Source organism: Mustelus asterias, chromosome 2, assembly GCF_964213995.1.
Source record: "Mustelus asterias chromosome 2, sMusAst1.hap1.1, whole genome shotgun sequence".
Classification (NCBI taxonomy): domain Eukaryota; kingdom Metazoa; phylum Chordata; class Chondrichthyes; order Carcharhiniformes; family Triakidae; genus Mustelus; species Mustelus asterias.
Genome location: NC_135802.1, coordinates 49,882,430 through 49,905,960, shown reverse-complemented (window position 1 = coordinate 49,905,960; position 23,531 = coordinate 49,882,430). Strand labels below are relative to the sequence as shown.

General features: G+C 43.8%; 1 protein-coding gene across 2 annotated transcripts in view; it reads right to left on the bottom strand.

Moving 5' to 3' along the window:
• cfap69 (cilia and flagella associated protein 69) overlaps nucleotides 1-23,531 on the bottom strand; it is a 106,974-nt gene that overhangs the window by 12,801 nt on the left and 70,642 nt on the right. For both annotated transcript variants that reach the window (XM_078227709.1, XM_078227716.1), the window contains 4 exons: nucleotides 21,614-21,751; nucleotides 20,821-20,897; nucleotides 3,504-3,701; nucleotides 282-368 (listed from right to left, as the gene is read on the bottom strand). In XM_078227709.1, coding sequence (XP_078083835.1) covers nucleotides 282-368; nucleotides 3,504-3,701; nucleotides 20,821-20,897; nucleotides 21,614-21,751 — 500 coding nt within the window. The remainder of the gene's footprint in view (nucleotides 1-281; nucleotides 369-3,503; nucleotides 3,702-20,820; nucleotides 20,898-21,613; nucleotides 21,752-23,531) is intronic.

The window sequence follows — 23,531 nt, the reverse complement described above, 5'->3', positions numbered from 1 at the left end:
TATCCCAGCCAGTGTTCTGTTAAAAAGGCAAATCATTGACAATACTATCCCAAGATGATATTTCAAAATTTTGAAAACGAAAGCATAAATTTAATTTAAGCGAGGTAAAAATAAATGTTTTAAATTCCTGGGAAGAAATGAGTTAAAGCAGAGAAACATACATTGAGTATCTAATTTCAACACAGCTCAATACACAAGATAATGAACAATTCAAATGGGAAATTTTAAAGAATGAAATTCACTATCATGATATTTGTTTTGTTAAATAAAACAATCCTTGCCTTTAAGCTTTCATGGTTTGATGTTCTAGCCACATATTTCTCCCATGACGTTTTGAATAATTCACTTTGCTTGTGGTTGTGTTGTATCTTTGAAAAACAGAAAGTTAACTAGCACCATAAAATATTTAATTTAGAACTGACAAAGTTAAAAACTCTACATATTACACATATTCTTACTAACACTCACAAGAGTCATGTTTAGTTTAATTTTGTACACAGCATTTGTTATAAGAGTTCTCTCTGTTAGGTGTGAGTGATCAATAGATTTATTATTGAAGTGCAAGGAGATTCAGATCCTGAGCAGTGATACTCTGGAGACTAGGGTTAATTTCACTTTTGACCATTGTGATGATGGTAGTGCAATTGATATATATATATATATGTAAATATATATATATATTATATATATAAATATACACACACATCTTTTCTTTATGTTTAAGGGGAATGTTTAAAAATTCAGCTTTATTCTACAGGTAGTCAGTATGTCTGGAGGGAATGTAGATCAGATGCTGGCAGAGCAGGATAATTACTCATTTCAGCCTTGGAAGTGTTTATTTTAAGTTGAGTTAATGGACTTTTGTTTACTTAAGTTTCCCTGACTAGAGTGGTTGACAGGATCATGTGATAATGTGATTTTTGTGTAGAGCTAAATCTGTAGCAAAGGGAAGATTTTGCAGTTTAGAGTTGCAGTTCTAGCTGGGAATTGTTTGAAGACAGAGGCTTCTGCAAGCTGCTCTGAAACTCATTTTCTCTCTGAAAGCTTCAAGACTCTCTACACTCATTATAGCAAGTATATTCAAGGTTGCTAACTGTATTTAAAGTGGCATTTAAGTCTGTAAGATGAATGTTGCTTATTTGGAATGAGAACAGTCATAAGTTAGAAAGTAACAAAAACAGAAAATGCTGGAAAATCTTAGTAAATCTTACTGCATCTGTGGGCAGAGAACTGAGTCTGTATGACTCTTCATCAGAGTTTTGTCAGGGTTCTGGTGATGAGTCATCCAGACTGAAAATATTAGCTTTGTTCCTTCTCTACAGGTGCTGTCAGACCTGCTGAGATTTTCCAGCATTTTCTGTTTTGGTTTCAGATTCCAACATCTACAGTAATTTGCTTTTAGCTAGAAAGTAAAGTTGTTTCCTTTTATATTAAAATATTGTTCAACCGTTAATAGTTAAGCTGCTTCATTTGCTAGAGTTATATTTAAACTGTGTTATTAAATAAAGTTTGTCTTACTATGAAAGATCCCTAATCTGTCAGTGGAATTACTCCTAGAGTGAAGCATCCTATCCTCACATTTATTGCAAAAATAGAAAAATTGTTGGGGTCTAGTCTGGCATCCTAATGTAACTTGGAGTTCTGGTCTAGCACCCTAACACTGTTTGGAAGAAAGTATATCTGTTGACTATATGGTTTATGTGAAAGGAATTTCAACAGAATTCTTTATCGAACTCCAAAATTGTTCAAAGAAGGCTCCAGAATTTCTAAGAGAAAAGTTACCACTTTGGCAAAATTTTCTTTCAAAAACATTGAAGGGGGCATAGTGGAAGGAGCTGTATTTTAGATGTAGGCTTTGTGTCATTGATCAGAGAATGACACTGATACTGAAGATAAGTTTCTAGGTGTTTGAAATTTGGACCTCTAATAGACTCATTAGCAATAAAATGCAAGAATGGATGAACATGTAAAGCAACAAACAACTCACCAAAACCCTGTACAGTTGCAGCAAGATCTAACTTTATACTCCATAAAACATATCCAGTAATTAGGAAGGCAAATTTATTGCAAGGAGGGTGGAGTATAAAAGGGAAACCTTGCTGCAAATGTACAGGGTGTTGGTCTCCTTATATGAAGATGAATATACTTGCACTGGGATCAGTTCACAGAAGGTTCAATCGTTGAATTCTGGGATTAGGTTGAGCATGTTGGACTCTATTCATTGGAGTTTAGAAGAATGAGAGGTGATCTCATTTAAACATTATTCTGAGGGGGCTTGACAGGGTAAATGTTGAGAGGATTCTTCCCTTCATGGGGAAATCTGGAACTAGGATGCATAGTTTCAGAGTAACGTGTTGGCCATTAAAGATGGTGACGAGGAGGACATTCTTCTCGCAGAGGGAAATGAATCTTTGGTATTCTCAATCCCAGAGGACTGTTGGAGGCTGAGCCCAGGCTAAGCTAGACAGACTCTTGAACTACGGGGGAGTCAAAGGTTATGGGGAACAGGCCGGAAAGTTGGGCAATATCCAAGAGATTGGATAGGTTAGGGTTGGCTTCCTTAGAACAGAGGAGGCTAAGGTGTGACCAAATTGAGGTTTACAAAATTATGAGGGGCTTAGATAAGATAGACAGGAAATATTTGTTTCCCCTAGCTGGAGTCAATTACCACAGGGCATAGATTTAAGGGGATTGGTAGAAGGATTACAGGGGACATGAGGAAAAGCTTTTTCACTCGGGGGGATGGGGGATAGGGGAGAGCATCTAGAATTCACTGTCTACGCTGATGGTTGAGGCTGAAACACTCAACTCATTTTAAAAGGTACCTGGATCTGCATCTGAAGTGCTGTAACCTGCAAGGCTACAGACTAATTGCTGGAAAATACGATTAAAATAATGTTCTTTGCTCTTTTTTGGCTGGTGCAGAGACGATGGACTGAATGATTTTTTTCTGTACTATGATCCTGTTAGATCAGTCATGATCATATTTAATGGTGGAGAAGGCTTGAGGAGCACATGCTCTTACTTTTATGTTTTTACTGCAACAGTTCAACAAGAAGGTACACCACAATCTTCTGAAAGGCAACCAGAGATGGGTAATAAATATCAGCCTTACCACTCAGCCAGGATGAGCTTTTAACACCCACTTTTTATGAACAAGCTAAGCACATGGATATATATCACAACGTCATACAAGAGTGTACTGACATCACACTCCACGTGGTAATTAAGCACTTTTGATGTGGGAGCAATTTAAAACTTGCATTCAGCACAAATAGAATTGGTGAAATGGCATAGAATGCCAATTCTCAACCATCACACATAGAATTGTACCGGTAGAAACTAACTTCCACAAATAGAAAATAATCATTTTCAAATCAAATTGTAGATGAAGTTTTTTGCAGACATTTACAAAATAAGGAAATTTGTCCAATAAATATTTTATAACTCATAATAAACAGTTACATTTACTTAAACATCAAATCTATTAATACTCTACTTACCTCTGCATACATTTTTTGTTCCTCAAATAGATCCTGTTTCTGTTGGTTTTCAAGTATATCAGTTTGATGGTGAGCTACCTGTCTGCCAAGATTCTCAAAGTGCTTCACAATAGAATGCATGCTCTCAAGGTCTAGATTAATGGGATGGACTGCTTCCTGCTTAAGTTCCTTATCAATTTCATTCCAAATGCATCCCACCTGGTATTAGAATTATTATTAAGTTAAATTTTACATACAGTTGTGTAGTTCTTTAAAAACAATGATTCAATATGCATTTTGCTAATCACAAAGGCAAGTTCCCTTCATAGTACTTTCTGGTTAATCAAGCTTAATCAAAAGTGAGAGGAGCAACAGAAAATAGCGCAAGGCCCATAAGTGGACATGTGGATGAACAAGAGGAGGGGAAAGTCAGGAGCAGAAGAAAAAAGAAAGACGTGCATTTCTTTACATGACCACTGGACATTTCAAAGCACTTTACAGTCAATGGACTAGTTCTGAAATGCAGTCACTGTTGTAAAGTAGAAAATATTGCAGCCAACAAACTTCCACATACATCAATGTGAGAATGACCAGATAATCTGTTTTAGTGATGTTGATTGAGGGCTAGATATTGGCCAGCAGAGTGGGATAACTCTCCTGCTCTTCTTCAAATTTATGCCACGGGATCCTTTACATTAATCTCAGCAGGCCTCAGTTCAACATCTAATCTAAAAGGCAGTGCACAAGTCTGCTTCCTAATCAACATCTCGTGGTGCATAGATGTAGCAACATTGGCACGTTTCTACTCCCTGGACCGAGAATACCTTCCGCGGGAGTTATCATAATGGCAGTTTATATCCCACCCCATGCAGACGTGAAGATCACGCTGGATGAAATATACGACACGACAATACCTTGAGACGAAACATCTGAGGCCTTGTTCATCATGGCCAGGGACTTCAATCAAGAGAGTACTACCAAGTTACCACCAACAAGTCTCCTGTTCCACCAGAGGCTCAAACATCCTAGACCACTGCTACACAAATATCAAACATGCCTACTGCTCTATCACCCGCCCACACTTTGGCAAATTGGACCACAAGGCTGTGCTCCTGCTCCTGGCTTACAAGCAAAAACTGAAGTGGGAGAATCCATCAAAACAAGTCGTGCAATGTTGGCCTGAGGAATCGGATGATCTCCTACGGGACTGCTTAGAGTCAGTGGACTGCTCAGTGTTTATAAACTCTGCGACCAGCCTGAACGAGTACGCCACTACAGTAACTGACTTCTTTCGTAAGTATGTAGAAGACTGTGTGCCAAAGAAGCAAATTTGCATGTTCCCCAACCAGAAACCATGAATGAACAGGGATATTCACTGCTTTCTGAAGTCTAGGTCTGAGGCGTTCAAGTCAGGCGACCCTGACCTATACAAGAAAGCCAGAAATGATCGAAGGAGATCCATCAAAGATGCCAAAAGACAGTACCGGACCAAGCTAGAGTCCCACGCTAGCCACACCGACCCCCACTGACTATGGTAAGGTCCGCAAGACATAACAGGCTACAAGACGAAGTCAAAATTCTGTAAAATCGCCGGCTCCAATGCAATCCTCCCTGATTCTATGCCCAATTTGAGCAAGAGGTCAACGAGAGCACGCCCAACACCCTGGAAGCCTCAGATGAATCTGTATCTGAGGTCACCATTGCAGATGTCAGAGCAGCTTTCTCGAAGGTCAACCCATGGAAAGCGACTGGCCGGATGAGGTACCCCATGAGCACTCAGATCCTGCATGGACCAGCTGTTGGGGGTATTCGCGGACATCTTCAACCTCTCTTTACAACAATGAGGTCCCTATCTGCTTCAAGAAGACAACCATCATCTCGGTACCAAAGAAAAGTCAAGCAGCGTTCCTTAATGACTATCGTCCAGTGGCTCTGGCATCCATCATTATGAAGTACTTCGAAAGGTTAGCCATGACACAAATCAATTCCAGCCTCCCGGACAGGCACTATAGTTCGCTTACCACCGTAACAGGTCCACAGCAGATGCCATCTCCCTGGCCTTGCACTGAACCCTGGAACACCTAGATATTAAAGACACCTATGTCAGACACCTATTTATTGACAACAGTTCAGCTTTCAACAACATTATTCCTATGAACCTCATCTCCAAACTCCGTGGCCTGGGCCTCGGCTCCTCCCTCTGCGACTGGATCCTGACCTTCCTAATCCACAGACCACAATCAGTAAGGATAAGAAACAACACCTCTTCCACGATCATCCTCAACACCGGTGCCCCACAAAGCTGTGTTCTCAGTCCCCTACTATACTCCTTATACATCTATGACTGTGCGGCCAAATTCCCCTCCAACTCGATTTTTAAGTTTGCTGATGACATCACCGTAGTGGGTCAGATCTCAAACAATGACGAGACAGAGTATAGGAAAGAGGTAGAAAATCTGGTGAACTGGTGCGGCAACAATAATCTCTCCTTCAATGTCAACAAAATGAAAGAGATTGTCATCGACTTCAGGAAGCGTAGTGGAGAATCTGCCCCTGCCCACATCAATGGGGATGAAGTAGAAATAGTCGAAAGCTTCAAGTTCTTAGGTGTCCAAATCACGAACAGCCTGGATAAAAGCAAATTACTGCAGATGCTGGAATCTGAAACCAAAAGAGAAAATGCAGGAAATTCTCTGCAGGTCTGGCAGCATCTGCAAGGAGAGAAAAGAGCTGACGTTTTGAGTTCAGATGACCCTTTGTCAAAACTAAAAGGCATAGAAAGTGGGAGATATTTATACTGCAGGGGGAGGGAATGAAAAATGAGCCATAGCCATAGAAACCAGGGGAAAGACTGCTAATAGCTGTCCACAGAGAGAATAAAGGGGTATGAGTGGCCAGCCGGCAGAGAAGCTGTAAGCTGTGACAGATGAAGATGTTGGGGGAGGGGGGGAAATGGAACCCCATGTAGTAAAGGAGAAGCGGGGGAGAAAAGGTAAGGGAAGGGGGATGAAGTAAGGGGAAAGAGTGGGGGGGAAGAAAAATGAAGAAAGACAATAAAGAAATAAAAGGTATGGAACAGTAAAAAATTAAATGAAATAGAATGATAACAAAGGGGGCCGAAGTGGGGTAGAGCAAATCATCTGAAGTTGGTGAACAGGAAACTGGAGAAACTCGGCACCATCACCAGCAGCAACCAAGCCTCCTCTTGTACCATAGTAGAAAACATTCCACGACCGGGAAATCCATTGTCAACTTGTCGGACTACACACTTCAACCAGATGAAATCGAAGTTCTCAGCCAAGGGCTCAATTTCTGCCCCACAACCAAAATGGACCCCATCAGTCTCACAACGGACACAGAGGAATTCATCAGGCAAATGAGGCTCCAGGAGTTTTTCCACAAACCCCAAGAGGCCAACAGCAAACTCAATGAGACAGCCAATGAACCAGAACAACTGACAGGGAGATCTGCGGTACAGCAACCGAAGAGGAAAGAGTCGAATTGGACTCCACCGGAAGGCCGCTGCCCTCGACTCGACATTTATGCCCAAGCCGCCAGGAGGTGCGTCAATGCCAGATTCATCAGCCGCACTCACAAGACAGCCCCGAACATCACCCAAGCACAACGTAACGGCATCGGCACTCTCAAGACCAACTGCAACACTGTCATCAAACCAGCAGACAAAGGAGGGGCCACCGTCATGCTGAACAGAATGGATTACTGCAAAGGAGCATACCGACAACTGAACAATGAGGGACACTACAGACAGTTACCCTCAGATCCGACCAAAGAACACACCCATCAACTCAACAGGCTGATCAAGACCTTTGATCCGGACCTTCAGAGCACCCTCTGTGTTCTCATCCCACGTATTCAGCGGCTAGATCAGATCAGCTAGATGGGGCACAGATCAGCTAGATAGTCAATATATTTTCCCAAAGGTAGGGGAGTCTAAAACTAGAGGGCATAGGTTTAAGGTGAGAGGGGAGAGATACAAAAGTGTCCAGAGGGGCAATTTTTTCACACAGAGGGTGGTGAGTGTTTGGAACAAGCTGCCAGAGGTAGTAGTAGAGGCGGGTACAATTTTGTCTTTTAAAAAGCATTTAGACAGTTACATGGGTAAGATGGGTATAGAGGGATATGGGCCAAATGCGGGGAATTGGGACTAGCTTAGGGATTTTTAAAAAAAAGGGTGGCATGGACAAGTTGGGCCAAAGGGCCTGTTTTCATGCCATAAACCTCTAGGACTATGACTCTATGACTCTACTTCCCATCGATGACATTTTCTTCCTTGGACTCACGGCGAACAATCACTGAAACAACTACATGATGACATCAACAAGTTCCATCCCACCATCAGACTCACCATGGACTACTCTCCAGAATCAGTTGCATTCTTGGACACATTCATCTCCATCAAGGACGGTCACCTCAGCACTTCACTGTACCGCAAGCCCACGGATAAGCTCACGATACTCCACTTCTCCAGCTTCCACCCTAAACACATTAAAGAAGCCATCCCTTATGGACAAGCCCTCCGTATACACAGGATCTGCTCAGATGAAGAGGATCACAACAGACACCTGTAGACACTGAAAGACGCCCTCATACGAACAGAAAATGGCGCTCGACTCATCAATCAACAGTTCCGACACGCCACAGCGAAAAACCGCACCGACCTCCTCAGAAGACAAACATAGGACACAGCGAACAGAGTACCCTTTGTCGTTCAGTACTCCCCGGAGCGGAGAAGCTGCAACATCTTCTCTGGAGCCTTCAACATGTCATCAATGAATACGAACATCTTGCCAAGGCCATCCCCACACTCCCATTACTTGCCTTCAAACAACCACGCAACCTCAAACAGACCATTGTCCGCAGCAAACAACCCAGCATTCAGGAGAACATTGACCACGACACCACACAACCCTGCCACAGCAACCTCTGCAAGACATGCCAGATCATCTGGACGGATGCCATCATCTCACATGAGAAGACCATCCACCAGGTACACGGTACATACTCTTGCAACTCGGCCGATGTTGTCTACCTGATACACTGCAGGAAAGGATGTCCCGAGGCATGGTACATGGGCAAGACTATGCAGACACTACGACAACAGATGAATGGACACTGTTCGACAATCACCAGGCAGGAGTGCTCCCTTGCTGTCGGGGAATACTTCAGCAGTCAAGGGCATTCAGCCTCTGATCTTCGGGTAAGTTTTCTCCAAGGCGGCCTTCAAGACACATGACTAACGCAGAATTGCCGAGTAGAAACTGATAGCCAAGTTCCGCACACATAGGATGGCCTCAACTGGGATCTTGGGTTCATGTCACACTATCTGTAACCCCCACGACTTGCCTGGGCTTGCAAAATCTCACTAACTGTCCTGGCTTGAGACAATTCATGCCTCTTTAACCTGTACTTAACCCCCTCTCCACTTGAATTGCCTGCACCTTTAAAGACTTGATTACCTGTTAAGACTCGCATTCCAACCATCATCTTGTAATTGAGTTTGTATCTATATATGCCCTGCTTGTGAACCAAATTCTGCATTCACCCGATGAAGGGGCAGCGCTCTGAAAGCTCATGCTACCAAATAAACCTGTTGGACCTTAACCTGGTGTTGAGATTTCTTAAAGTAAAATAAAAGAGGGTCATATGACTTTTACTGGAGTCTGCCTGACTGCAAGCCTGGGCAGTTCGATTGTTAGAGATCAAAAGTGGCCCAGATGGTTTTACTGGGACGAAAACGCAATGTGTTTACACTTGGAAACAATGGTAGCTGCCTTTAGGCAACAGTGAATACATTGTGAGTCATCAAAGTCCCAGAAAAGTGAAGTTTAAAAAAAAAGGCATATTTATTAGTCACAAGTAAGGCTTACATTAATACTGCGATGAAGTTACTGTGAAATTCTCCTAGTCGCCACACTACAGCGCCTGTTCGAGTCAATGCACCTAACCAGCACATCTTTCAGACTATGGGAGGAAACCAGAGCACCAGGAGGAAACCCATGCAGACACGGGGAGAACATGCAAACTCCACACAGACAATGACCCAAGCCGGGAATCGAACTCAGATCCCTGGCACTGTGAGGCAGCAGTGCTAACCACTGTGCCACCGTTAAGAATATCTGGTTGTAAACAGTTATGCTTTAAACTGTCGATTTAGTTTAAATATGGAAGGGTCTCCAGGGTAGCCAATCAGCACCTCTACCTGGATACAGGACCCATTTGATTCACACTGTCATGAAAATGGGTTTTGAGAGGAGAAAGATTTCTTAGCTATCCCTGGAAACCCATAGGCACAATTTGTCAGGATCTGGAAGAGAGAGAACAGCTTGAAGTCTCAATGGTTCAATGAGCTGGGATGCAGCTGTAAATTCATGCTTGGATGGGAAAGGACAGATATATTGGGAGTTTAAATGAGGCTGAAAGTTTGCCTAGCTTTAGCTAGAGGGAAAGTCTTCAGGAAAACTTGTGCTGTGAAACACTGTTCTGGAGTTTAAAATTTACAGAAAATCCTGCCCACAGAATTTGGAGAGCAAATATAAATACCAGATTCCTAGAATTCAGTTGTGAGCAAGACTGAGACCGCACTAGTCATAGTGATGTCATGTGCAACTGAAACTGCAGCATATGAACCAGCCTCTTCTCACTGCTTATTATTCTGTTTTCCTCCATTGCCCTTTCTCTGTTGAGTTCCAATTCAATTCATCCCAACAAATAACTACATTTTGGTCAATGGAACCTTCTCCTGCACTGCACAGTTACCTTCAGTTTGTTTCACGGTTTCACTCTTGGCCTTCTCCTAACCAGGGAGCTGGTGGCATAGTGGAATTGTCACTGAACTAGTAATCCAGAGACCCAGATGTTGAAAATTTGAATTTAATGAAAATCCGGAATTAAAAGTGCAGATGACCATGAAACAATTGTTGATTGTCTTAAAACTCCATCTAGTTCAGTAGCAGAAGATGCAGATTCAATGGACCAAATGGCCTCTTTCTGCACTGTTGAAATTCTGAGAAGAAAATCTGCCATCCTTAGCTGGGCTTTCCTACATGTGACTCCAGACCCACATCAATGTGGTTGACTAGTAAATGCCCTCTGAAATGGCCTAAGCAAACCAATCAGTCCAAGGGCAATTAGGAATAGGCAATAAATGCTGACCCAGCCAGCGATGCCCACATACCATGTAAGAATTTTAAAAAATCATCATACTATACTAGCTTGCAACAACACCATATACAAACCTGAGGAAGATAATCTTATATACACCAATGAATTTAAAATTAACTGAACTGGTCAAATTTTGCTCTAATCAATTAACAAACAGTACAAACCATTTATTAGACTGAAAATGCCCACAGAACCTCTTCGAAATAGTTCAACCTTCACTACAGAATATCTGGCGTATGCAAACAGGGTAAAAATTTGTTTCTCTCTTTAACTAGTCAGACGAAAGAATATTTCATGAGCAGTGCAGAGTCCAAATCATAAAGTTAGTTAAAATAATGAATTCAATGCCAACACAAAAACAGAAAATGCTGGAAAATCTCAGCAAGTCTGACAGCATCTGCGGGGAGAGAATAGAGCCAAGTTTTGAGTCCAGATGACCCTTCGTCAGACCCTTCGTCATCTAGACTTTAAATATTGGCTCTATTCTCTTCCCACAGATGCTGTCAGACCTGCTAAGATTTTACAGCATTTTCTGTTTTTGTTTCAGATTCCAGCATCCACAGTATTTTGCTTTTATCTTAGAATTCAATGTCAAATCTGGTGCAGAATGTGAAATAAATAGAGGAAAAGAAAGATTTGATTAAGAAAGATAGATGATACAGAAAGAAAATATCTACAACAATATTTAAATCTGAATTAATGAGATACCACACATGTAAAAGTTAATTTTCAGTGCCAGACAGTGTGCTTGAGAGTAATGTTGACTTACCACGCCAATGAAAGGGTGCTTACACTGGAATGAACATGCTCTAATTTTTTCTGGTGAGTTTAGTACAACATGAGGAAAGGAGAGGAACTTCATGCTTTTCAATACATTTGTAAGGGCAACTACATGGTGAGAGTTTTGGGAAATTTATGGAGGAACACAGCAATCTTTAAATTTCTGTGCTTAATTTCACACATGCAATTGTCCCATTTTCACATAAATAATGATGATTGCTGTTAGTCTCACTATTTTTGTTTTAGGGAAAATCCAGACAAAAAAAATTTACTACTATCAATGATTCCAAATGACAATTTTACATCATCAGCCTGGAGTGTCTTCACTGTGGCTACTGGAATTTTATTGATGCTCTCCCCATGATTTTCTGGTCATTGAATGTGGTCAGCAGGTGAATCGCCAAACTAATTATAAAATATAACATTGGAAAAAGCAAATAGACAAATACAAAATAGATAAATCTCAGGATTGCTACCTGTGCCACATGCCAGTGAGGGTAAGAGTAGGATGCTCGGGTGGATGAACATGTGGCAGAGGAACTGGTGTAGGGGGCAGGGTTTCAGATTTCTAGATCATTGGGACCTCTTCTGGGGCAGGTGGAACCAGTACAAGAGAGATGGGTTACACCTGAACTACAAGGGGACCAATATACTTGCAGGGAGGTTTGCTAGTGTTATTGGGGAGGGTTTGAACTAGATTTGCAGGGGGACGGGAACCAGAGTGCCAGGGCAGATAGTGGAGCGGGGGTGAAAATAAATGATGCTAATAGTTCATGCAAAATCACAAATAGAAGGGTTGTGTGTGGTGGTAATAATCTTCTGAGGTGCGTCTATTTCAATGCCAGGAGTATTGTGGGGAAGGCAGACGAGCTGAGGGCGTGGATTGACACATGGAATTATGACATTATAGCCATTAGTGAAGCTTGGCGACAGGAGGGGCAGGACTGGCAGCTCAATGTTCCAGGGTTCCGATGTTTCAGACATGATAGAGGCAGAGGGATGAGGGGGGGGGGGGGGCGCGGTGGCATTGCTAGTCAGGAAAAATGTTACAGCAGTGCTCAGGCAGGACAGATTAGAGGGCTTGTCTACCGAGGCCATATGGGTGGAGCTGAGAAACAGGAAAGGTATGACCACATTAATGGGGGTGTTTTATAGACCACCCAATAGTCAGCGAGAATTGGAGGAGCAAATCTGCAGAGAGATAGCAGACAACTGCAGGAAACATAAAGTTGTGATAGTAGGGGATTTTAATTTTCCACATATCGATTGGGACTCCCATACTGTTAAAGGTCTAGACGGGTTAGAGTTTGTAAAATGTGTTCAGGAAAATTTTCTAAATCAATATATAGAGGTACCAACTAGAGAGGATGCAATATTAGATCTCCTATTAGGAAACAAGTTAGGACAAGTGACGGAAGTGTGTGTAGGGGAACACTTTGGTTCCAGTGATCATAACGCCAAAAGTTTCAACTTGATCATGGGTAAATGCGGCACAGTAGCACAGTGGTAGGGCGGCACGGTAGCACAGTGGTTAGCACTGCTGCTTCACAGCTCCAGGGACCTGGGTTTGATTCCCGGCTCGGTTCACTGTCTGTGTTGCTTTGGAGAAAGGCAGAGGTGTGACTGGTGACAGGACTTTTGGGGTAAGATTTAATTTAAAGTACTTTTTCGCGGGTGTTAGTTATTTATTTAATTATTTTTCAATTGTGGCGCGAAACCGGCAGTGGCCGCGGGGTTTACTAAGAAGGGTCAAAAGTTATATAAAAGTCAGTTAGTTGGGGGGATAGTCCTCTTTGTTGCTTTGGAGAAAGGCAGAGGTGTGACTGGTGACAGGATTTTTGGGGTAAGATTTAATTTAAAGTACTTTTTCGCGGGTGTTAGTTATTTATTTAATTATTTTTAAATTTTGGCGCGAAACCGGCAGTGGCCGCGGGGTTGACTGGGAAGGGTCTTTTGAGTTTTCTTTAGTGCACGGGAGGTTTAAAAGGCAGGCCCCACTATCTAACGGGCAGCGTTTGGAGCGGGCAGCGGAGTGAGAGGGAGCTGAGTGAGAACTGAGGGGCTTTGGCTCATCGGGCTTAGGCAGAAAGGGCGAGCAGGGGTGAGTTTCTTATTTTTTAAAATTTATAATTTACTTTTCTCTGTGTACCTTGGAAGAAAGGGTGAAATATGAGTGTTAAGCCAGTGTATTGCTCGCAGTGCAGTATGTGGGAGGTCCTGGAGGCACCTGGCCTCCCGGACATCCACATCTGTGAGGGGTGTGTCGAGCTGCGGTTCCTGAGGGCCCGTGTTAGGGAGCTGGAACTGCAGCTTGACGATCTTAGGCAGGTGAGGGAGAATGAGGAGGTGATAGACAAGAGCTATCATCAGGTGGTCACACCAGGGCCACGGGAGGAGGCCAAGTGGGTGACAGCCAGGAAGGGTAAAACACGGGTGATTGAGAGCACCCCGGTGGAAGTGCCCCTACATAACAAGTACTCCTGTCTGAGTACTGTTGGGGGGGACAGCCCATCTGGGGGAAGCAGCAGTGGCCGTGTCTCCGGGGTGGAGTCCGGCCCTGTAACTCAGAGGGCTAAGGAAAGGAGGAGGAAGGCGGAATTAATCGGGGACTCGACAGTCAGGGGGACTGACAGGCGATTTTGAGGAGGCAGGCGGGAGTCTCGCATTGTGGTCTGCCTCCCTGGGGCTGGGATCCAGGATGTCGCTGGGCGAGTCCCAGAAATCCTGAGGTGGGAGGGAGAGGAGCCGGAGGTAGCGGTACATATTGGTACCGCTGATGTGGGTAAGAAGGGGGAAGGGAACATGAAAAAAGAGTATAGGGAATTAGGGAGACAGCTGAGAAGGAGGAAAGCAAAGGTATTAATCTCGGGATTGCTGCCTATGCCACGGGAAGGTGAGGAAAGGAATGGAGTGAGGTGGAGGATGAATGTGTGGCTGAGGGAATGGTGCAGGGGGCAGGGATTCAGGTTCCTGGACCATTGGGACCTCTTTAGGGGCAGGTGTGACCTGTATACTAAAAACGGGTGGCACTTGAATCCCAGGGGGACCAATATCCTGGCAGGAAGGTTGGCTAAGGCTACTGGGGAGAGTTTAAACTAGATAGGTTGGGGGGAGGGGATCAAAGCGATGTGACTGAGAGTGAGGAAGGTAGCTCGCAAACAGAGAAGGGTTATAGGCAGTGCAAGAGGGCAGGTGGACTGGGAACAGAGAAGGGGAGAGGTGAGACCATAGGATTGAGATGTGTCTACTCTAATGCCAGGAGTATAGTGAAGAGACAACTAGCTAAAGGAGGAGAGGGCTTGGGAGATGTTAGTAGCGCTTCAACAAACCGGGTCCAGATAAAGGCTGGCATAAAGACACTTTGCCTGAATGCACGAAGCATTCGAAACAAAGTAAATGAGTTGATGGCACAAATCCATACAAATGAATATGATCTAGTGTCCATCACAGAAACGTGGTTGCAGGGTGACCAGGACTGGGAACTGAATATACAGGGTTATCAGGCATTTAGGAAGGATATACAGGTAGAAAAAGGAGGTGGGGTAGCTTTGTTAATAAAGGATAATATCAGGACGGTAGTGAGAGACGACATAGGCTCTAAGGAGCAAAACGTGGAATCGTTGTGGGTGGAGATAAGGAATAGTAGGGGGAGAAAGACACTGGTAGGCGTGGTCTATAGGCCCCCAAATAATAACTTAGAGGTGGGGAGGGCTATAAACAAGCAAATAATGGATGCGTGCAAAAGTGGAACGGCAATAATCATGGGGGATTTTAACCTACATATTGATTGGTCGACTCAAATTGGACGTGGAGGGCTTGAGGAAGAGTTCTTGGAATGCTGTCGGGATTGTTTCATTGAACAGTATGTTACAGAACCTACGAGAGAGCGAGCTATCTTGGATCTGGTTCTGTGCAATGAGACAGGTAGGATTAAGGATCTTCTTGTGAAGGATACTCTTGGGATGAGTGATCATAATATGGTGGAATTTCTGATACAGATGGAGGGTGAGAAAGTAGGGTCCCAAACCAGTGTCCTCTGCTTGAACAGAGGGGAGTACGATAGGATGAGGGTGGAATTGGCTAATGTAGACTGGGCGAGCAGACTGGTAGGTAGGACAGCTGAGGAATAGTGGAGGATTTTTAAGGAGATTTTTTTAAGTACTCAGCAAAAATATATTCCGGTGATAAAGAAGGACTGTAAGAAAAAGGATAACCGGACTTGGATAATGAAGGAAATAAAGGAGAGTATTAAAATAAAATCAGATGCGTACAGAGTGGCCAAAAATAGTGGAGAATTAGTGGATTGGGAAAGCTTTAAAGAAAAACAAAGAACGACTAAGAAAGCGATTAAGAAAGGAAAGATAGATTATGAAACTAAACTAGCTCAAAATATAAAAAATGATAGTAAAAGTTTTTACAAGTATATAAAAAGGAATAGAGTGGCTAGAGTGAATGTTGGACCCTTGGAAGATGAGAGGGGGGATTTAATAGTGGAAAACGAGGAAATGGCTGAGACTTTAAATAAGTTCTTTGTGTCGGTCTTCACGGTGGAAGACACAAATAGTTTGCCGAATATTAGAGATCGAGAGTTGGTGGGAGGGGAGGTCCTTAATACAATTATTGTTACTAAGGAGGTGGTGCTTGGTAGACTAATAGGACTGAAGGTAGACAAGTCCCCGGGCCCGGATGGAATGCATCCCAGGGTACTGAAAGAAATGGCTGAGGTAATAGCAGATGCGTTAGTAGTAATTTATCAAAATTCGCTGGACTCTGGGGTAGTGCCGGCTGACTGGAAAACAGCTACTGTTACGCCGCTGTTTAAAAAAGGAAGTAGACAAAAGGCGGGTAACTACAGGCCGGTTAGCTTAACGTCCGTAGTTGGGAAGATGCTAGAGTCCATTATTAAAGAGGAAATAACAGAGCACCTGAGTAAGAATGGTTCAATCAAGCAGACGCAGCATGGATTCATGAAGGGAAAGTCGTGTTTGACGAATCTACTGGACTTTTATGAAGATGTCACTAGTGCGGTTGACAGAGGGGAACCGGTGGATGTGGTGTTTTTAGATTTCCAGAAGGCGTTCGATAAGGTGCCTCACAAAAGGTTGCTGCAGAAGATTGGGGTACACGGAGTTAGGGGTAAGGTGTTGGCGTGGATTGGGGATTGGCTATCTAACAGGAAGCAGAGAGTTGGGATAAATGGGTGCTTTTCTGGTTGGCAGTTGGTGACCAGTGGCGTGCCGCAGGGATCGGTGCTGGGGCCTCAATTGTTTACCATTTACATAGATGATCTGGAGGAGGGGACTGAATGTAGGGTATTCAAGTTTGCTGATGACACGAAGGTGAGTGGGAAAGCGAATTGCGTGGAGGACGCGGAAGTCTGCAGAGAGATTTGGATAGGCTGAGCGAGTGGGCGAGGATCTGGCAGATGGAATATAACGTTAGCAAATGTGAGGTTATCCACTTTGGAAGAAATAATAGTAAATTGGAATATTATTTAAATGGAGAAAAATTACATCGTGCGACTGTGCAGAGGGACCTGGGGGTCCTTGTGCACGAATCGCAAAAACTCAGTTTGCAGGTGCAGCAGGTGATCAAGAAGGCGAATGGAATGTTGGCCTTTATCGCGAGGGGGTTAGAATATAAAAGCAGGGAGGTCTTGCTGCAACTGTACAGGGCACTGGTGAGGCCGCAACTGGAGTACTGTGTGCAGTTTTGGTCCCCTTATTTGCGAAAGGACATATTGGCCTTGGAGGGAGTGCAGAGAAGGTTCACCAGGTTGATACCGGAGATGAGGGGTGTAGCTTATGAGGAGAGATTAAACAGATTGGGTCTGTACTCGTTGGAGTTTAGAAGGATGAGGGGTGATCTTATAGAGACATATAAGATAATGAAGGGGCTGGATAGGGTAGAGGTGGAGAGATTCTTTCCACTTAGAAGGGGAACCAGAACTAGAGGGCACAGCCTCAAAATAAGGGGGGGCCGGTTCAGAACAGAGTTGAGGGGGAACTTCTTCTCTCAGAGGGTGGTGAATCTCTGGAATTCTCTGCCCATTGAAGTGGTGGAGGCTTCCTCGTTGAATATGTTTAAATCACGGGTAGATAGTTTTCTGATCGATAAGGGAATTTGGGGATATGGGGAGCAGGCGGGTAAGTGGAACTGATTCGCTTCAGATCAGCCATGATCTTGTTGAATGGCGGGGCAGGCTCGAAGGGCCAGATGGCCTACTCCTGCTCCTATTTCTTATGTTCTTATGTTCTGTGTGGAGTTTGCACATTCTCCTCGTGTCTGCGTGGGTTTCCTCCGGGTGCTCCGGTTTCCTCCCACAGTCCAAAGATGTGCGGGTTAGGTTGATTGGCCATGATAAAATTGCCCCTTAGTTTCCTGAGATGCGTAGATTAGAGGGATTCGTGGATAAAATATGTAGGGATATGGGGGTAGGGCCTGGCTGGGATTGTGGTCGGTGCAGACTCGATGGGCCGAATGGCCTCTTTCTGCACTGTAGGGTTCTATGATCTATGATCTAAAGATAGATCTGGTCCTTGGGTTGAGGTTCTAAACTGGAAAAAGGCCAAATTTGAAGAAATGAGAAAGGATCTAAAAAAAGTGGATTGGGACAGGCTGTTCTCTGGCAAGGATGTGATTGGTAAGTGGGAGGCCTTCAAAGGAGAAATTTTGAGAGTGCAGAGTTTGTATGTTCCTGTCAGGATTAAAGGCAAAGTGAATAAGAATAAGAAACCTTGGTTCTCGAGGGATACTGGAACTCTGATAAAGAAGAAGAGAGAGATGTATGACATGTATAGGCAACAGGGAGCAAATAAGATGCTTGAGGAATATAAAAAGTGCAAGGAACTACTTAAGAAAGAAATCAGGAGGGCTAAAAGGCATGAGGTTGCTTTGGCAGACAAGGTGAGGGATAATCCTAAGAGCTTCTACAGGTATATTAAGAGCAAAAGGATAGTAAGGGATAAAATTGGTCCTCTTGAAGATCAGAGTGGTCGGCTATGTATGGAACCAAAAGAAATGGGGGAGATATTAAATGGGTTTTTTACATCCGTATTTACTCAGGAAACTGGCATGGAGTCTATGGAAATAAGGCAAACAAGTAGGGAGGTCATGGAACCTATCCAGGTTAAAGGGGAGGAGGTGCTTGCTGTCTTGAGGCAAATCAGAGTAGATAAATCCCCAGGACCGGACAGGGTATTCCCTTGGACCTTGAAGGAGACTAGTGTTGAAATTGCAGGGGCCCTGGCAGATATATTTAAAATGTCGGTATCCACAGGTGAGGTGCCGGATGATTGGAGGATAGCTCATGTTGTTCCGTTGTTTAAAAAAGGCTCAAAAAGTAATGCAGGAAATTATAGGCCAGTAAGTTTGACGTCAGTAGTAGGTAAATTATTGGAAGGAGTACTAAGAGATAGGATCTACAAATATTTGGATAGACAGGGATTTATTAGGGAGAGTCAACATGGCTTTGAGCGTGGTAGGTCATGTTTAACCAATCTATTTGAGTTTTTCGAGGAGTTTACCAGGAAAGTGGATGAAGGGAAGGCAGTGGATGTTGTCTACATGGATTTCAGTAAGGCCTTTGACAAGGTCCCGCATGGGAGGTTAGTTAGGAAGGTTCAGTCGCTAGTATACATGGAGAGGTAGTAAATTGGATTAGACATTGGCGCAATGGAAGAAGCCAGAGAGTGGTAGTGGAGGATTGCTTCTCTGAGTGGAGGCCTGTGACTAGTGGTGTGCCACAGGGAACAGTGCTGGGTCCATTGTTGTTTGTCATCTATATCAATGATCTGGATGATAATGTGGTAAATTGGATCAGCAAATTTGCTGATGATACAAAGATTGGAGGTGTAGTGGACAGTGAGGAAGGTTTTCAAAGCTTGCAGAGGGATTTGGACCAGCTAGAAAAATGGGCTGAAAAATGGCAGATGGAGTTTAATGCAGACAAGTGTGAGGTATAGCACTTTGGAAGGACAAACAAGGTAGAACATACAAGGTAAATGGTAGGACACTGAAGAGTGCAGTAGAACAGAGGGATCTGGGAATACAGATACATAATTCCCTAAAAGTGGCGTCACAGGTAGATAGGGTCGTAAAGAGTGCTTTTGGTACATTGGCCTTTATAAATCAAAGTATTGAGTATAAGAGTTGGAATGTTATGGTGAGGTTGTATAAGACATTGGTGAGGCCAAATTTAGAGTATTGTGTGCAGTTTTGGTCACCTAATTACAGGAAGGATATCAATAAGGTTGAAAGAGTGCAGAGAAGGTTTACAAGGGTGTTGCCGGGACTTGAGAAACTGAGTTACAGAGAAAGGTTGAACAGGTTAGGACTTTATTCCCTGGAGCATAGAAGAATGAGGGGAGATTTGATAGAGGTGTATAAAATTATGATGGGTATAGATAGAGTGAATGCAAGCAGGCTTTTTCCACTGAGGCTAGGGGAGAAAAAACTAGAGGACATGGGTTAAGGGTGAAGGGGTAAAAGTTAAAGGGAATATTAGGGGGGGCTTCTTCACACAGAGAGTGGTGGGAGTGTGGAATGAGCTGCCAGATGAAGTGGTGAATGCGGGCTCACTTTTAACATTTAAGAAAAACTTGGACAGGTATATGGATGAGAGGGGTGTGGAGGGACATGGTCCAGGTGCAGATCAGTGGGACTAGGCAGAAAAATGGTTCGGCACAGCCAAGAATGGCCAAAAGGCCTGTTTCTGTGCTGTAATGTTCTATGGTTCTATAAACCCTTTAGGATCCCATTAAATTAATAAGATTGTTCTTGTCTAATATGATTTCAAGAAAAGAACCTTTGATACAGATCTTCCCTGTTAAATTGCATTCTAATCGTACATTTTTGTTTTAGTTCGGTTGGTAAATTATGGATGATCTCCAATAGCAATGCCTTCATTTTCATTTTAGTATGGTTGACGAGCATGCTTAGACTTTTAAAAAATACAAACATCTGCTTGGCTGCTTCCTTCATCCACCATCCCACAACCTGACCGTCCTGCTCCCTGAACTTCCCTCTCCCAGACACTTCTGCTCCATAAACCTCGACCACCCCTGCTTCCTGACTTTCCCATTCCCTGACCAAGTTGTTGAGTGGGAAATTCATGGAATGGCAGAGTTGGTGAGAGGGACGGTTGGGGAGAGGAAGGGTCAGTGAACAAGAGGATCAGCGAATGGGAAAATCGTAAAGCAGGGGAGTGTGGCAGAGCTGGAGGGGGAGGGGTGAGTCAAGGGATAGGGGTCAGGGAATAGGAGGTTCGGTGAGTGCTAAATGAGACGTAGCTGGACTTATATCCATCATGATATTTTTAAAATATCTGCTCCATATCATATATGGAAAATTTTCTGTTAATTTGAAATCACCTTACCTTGAAGTCCAGGTATCTGTGTACAATAGCAAGTGTGGCATAATCACGTGCAGCCAAACCAGGTAGGTCTTCAAAACCTGAGAAAATATACACTTACAAAATAATTTTTAACATACAATTTTTTTGTATGATCATACTTAATGTTCACTCCAACAAAAAATGCAGTGAGACATTTTTCTGTTTGAAATGTGCTATCACAATTCAAGTTGTTGTTATTGCTAACACCAGGCCTGGAATCAGCCAGTTAACACTGAATCTGGATACATGATATTAGTTCTATAATATAGTTTCACAACAGATTCCAGATCTTAGTTTGGATCACAATAGCATGTACTGATCACTGTGCATGAGAGAGCATATTAATGAACATTAATGGGTGGCAAGGTGGCACAGTGGTTAGCACTGCTGCCTCACAGTGCCAGGGACCTGGATTCGATTCCCGGCTTGGGTCACTGTCTGTGCGGAGTCTGCACATTCTCCCTGTGCCTGCGTGGGTTTCCTCCGGGTGCTCCGGTTTCCTCCCACAGTCCAAAAGACGTGCTGGTTAGGTGCTTTGGTCATGCTAAATTTTCCCTCAGTGTACCCGAACAGGCGCCTGAGTGTGGCGACTAGGGGATTTTTACAGTAACTTCATTTCGGTATTAATGTAAGCCTACTTGTGACAGATAAATAAACTTTTAGATTGTAGTTATATATTTATATTCATTTTTAATTTAGGTTTTTGTAATAATTGTTTTATTCTTATTAGCATGGCATGTTTAATGATCTTGTAATAGCTTGATTGTCTTCTTACCTAATTTACAGAAAATTGAATAAATTTTCACCCTTGTATTTTCGGAAACATCAATTACTGCAGGACTGAGGTGACTGGCTGGCAAAAGGGTGGTTCCGTATTCATCCTGCATAATCCCAGTCAGAGGCTTTTTGGCATCTAAATTGGATATACAGTGCAAGTTGAAGTATCGAACACAATTGCCCAAGAATACAGCTGAATGAGAAAATTAGAAGGATAATTACATGTTACATTTATGCCTCCCACTCCCACAGTTTTTCTTCCTAGGTTTTGTCAAGGAAATGAAACTTGGAAATGTAGTAAACAGTGAGGAAGGTAGTAATAATACATGTCAAGAGGACATGGGCAGGCTGGTGGGATGGGCAAACACATGAAGTTAAATACAAAAAAAATCTGAGTTGATACATTTTGATCAGAAGAACGAAGAAAGACAATATATGCTAAATGGTACATTTTAAAAACAGAGAGACCTGGGGGTGTTTATGCATAAATCTCTAAAGGTGACAGGACAGGTTAACAAAAGCAGTTGATAAAGCCACCATACATTAGGAAACAAAAACTTTGCAGAAACGTTTCAGGGTTTAGGGATTATAGTTACATGGATAGACCGGTCTTGCTCCCCGAAGAGCAGAGGTGGCAAAGAGGAGATTCGATGGAGGTGCTTAAAATCATAAAGGATTAGACAGAAAAAAAAGAGGAAACTGCTTCTAATGCCTGAAGCGTCAATAACGAGTGGACACTGATTTAAGGTGTTTGGCAAAAGAACCAAACGTGACACAGTAAATCTTTGTTACAAAATTAACTGGTTAGGATTTGGAATGCACAGCTTGACAGGGTGATGGAAATAAATTCAATAGTGGCTATTGGAGAAAAAGTAGCAGAGTTTCAAGATAAAGGTAGAGGACGGAATTTTCTCAAAAAAATTTGAAGTGTAAACCAGGTGAGAAAACGGGTTTTTCTTTGGTGAGGTAAGTAATGGGAATTTACGGCACTCTGGGCGGCACGGTAGCACAGTGGTTGGCACTGCTGCTTCACAGCTCCAGGGACCTGGGTTCGATTCCCGGCTTGGGTCACTGTCTGTGTGGAGTTTGCACATTCTCCCCATGTCTGCGTGGGTTTCCTCCAGGTGCTCCGGTTTCCTCCCACAGTCCCAAGATGTGCGGGTTAGGTTGATTGGCCATGCTAAAATTGCTCCTTGGTGTCCTGAGATGTGTAGGTTAGAGGGATTGGTGGGTGAATATGTAGGGATGTGGGGGTGGGGGTGGGGCCTGGGTGGGATTGTGGTCGGTGCAGACTCGATGGGCCAAATGGCCTCTTTCTGCACTGTAGGGTTTCTATGATTCTATGAAAACAGACACCGTAATGTGAAGCTCACCATCAGGGGTAGCTGGAGTCTCAGCTCATATGTGAGGCAGTTGCTGAGCTCTAGGGCGCCATTGCACAGGCGCCCCGATCTCCCAATATACTGGGAGATCTGTCACACCCTACATGGACATCACCCAGCCCCAACTCCACAATTGCCACGCCAACCGATTGTCTCCTGCACTCTTCCGACCTCCGCCCTGGATATTGCTGCTCCAAACCTCCGATTGTCACCCCAGCTGATTGCCCCCCCAATCCCACCAATTGCTGTCCCAGCCAATTGCCCACATCCCCACCACCCCCGATAGATACGGCCCACCCCCCTGATCACCGTCCTGGTCAATTGTGCTCCCCCTCCCCCGATCGCTGTCCTGGCTGATCACCACACCAGCTGCTCACCATACTGGCCCAATTAACGCACCCTCTGCAGAATTTGCCCTTCCCAGCCCTGGTACGGAGCTCCCCCCTTGATCCATCAGGCTTCACCCCTTCTGGCCCCAATCCCTCAGGCCCCACCGCACCCACCCCTCTCCCACAGTGGGCAGCGCCACGCTGC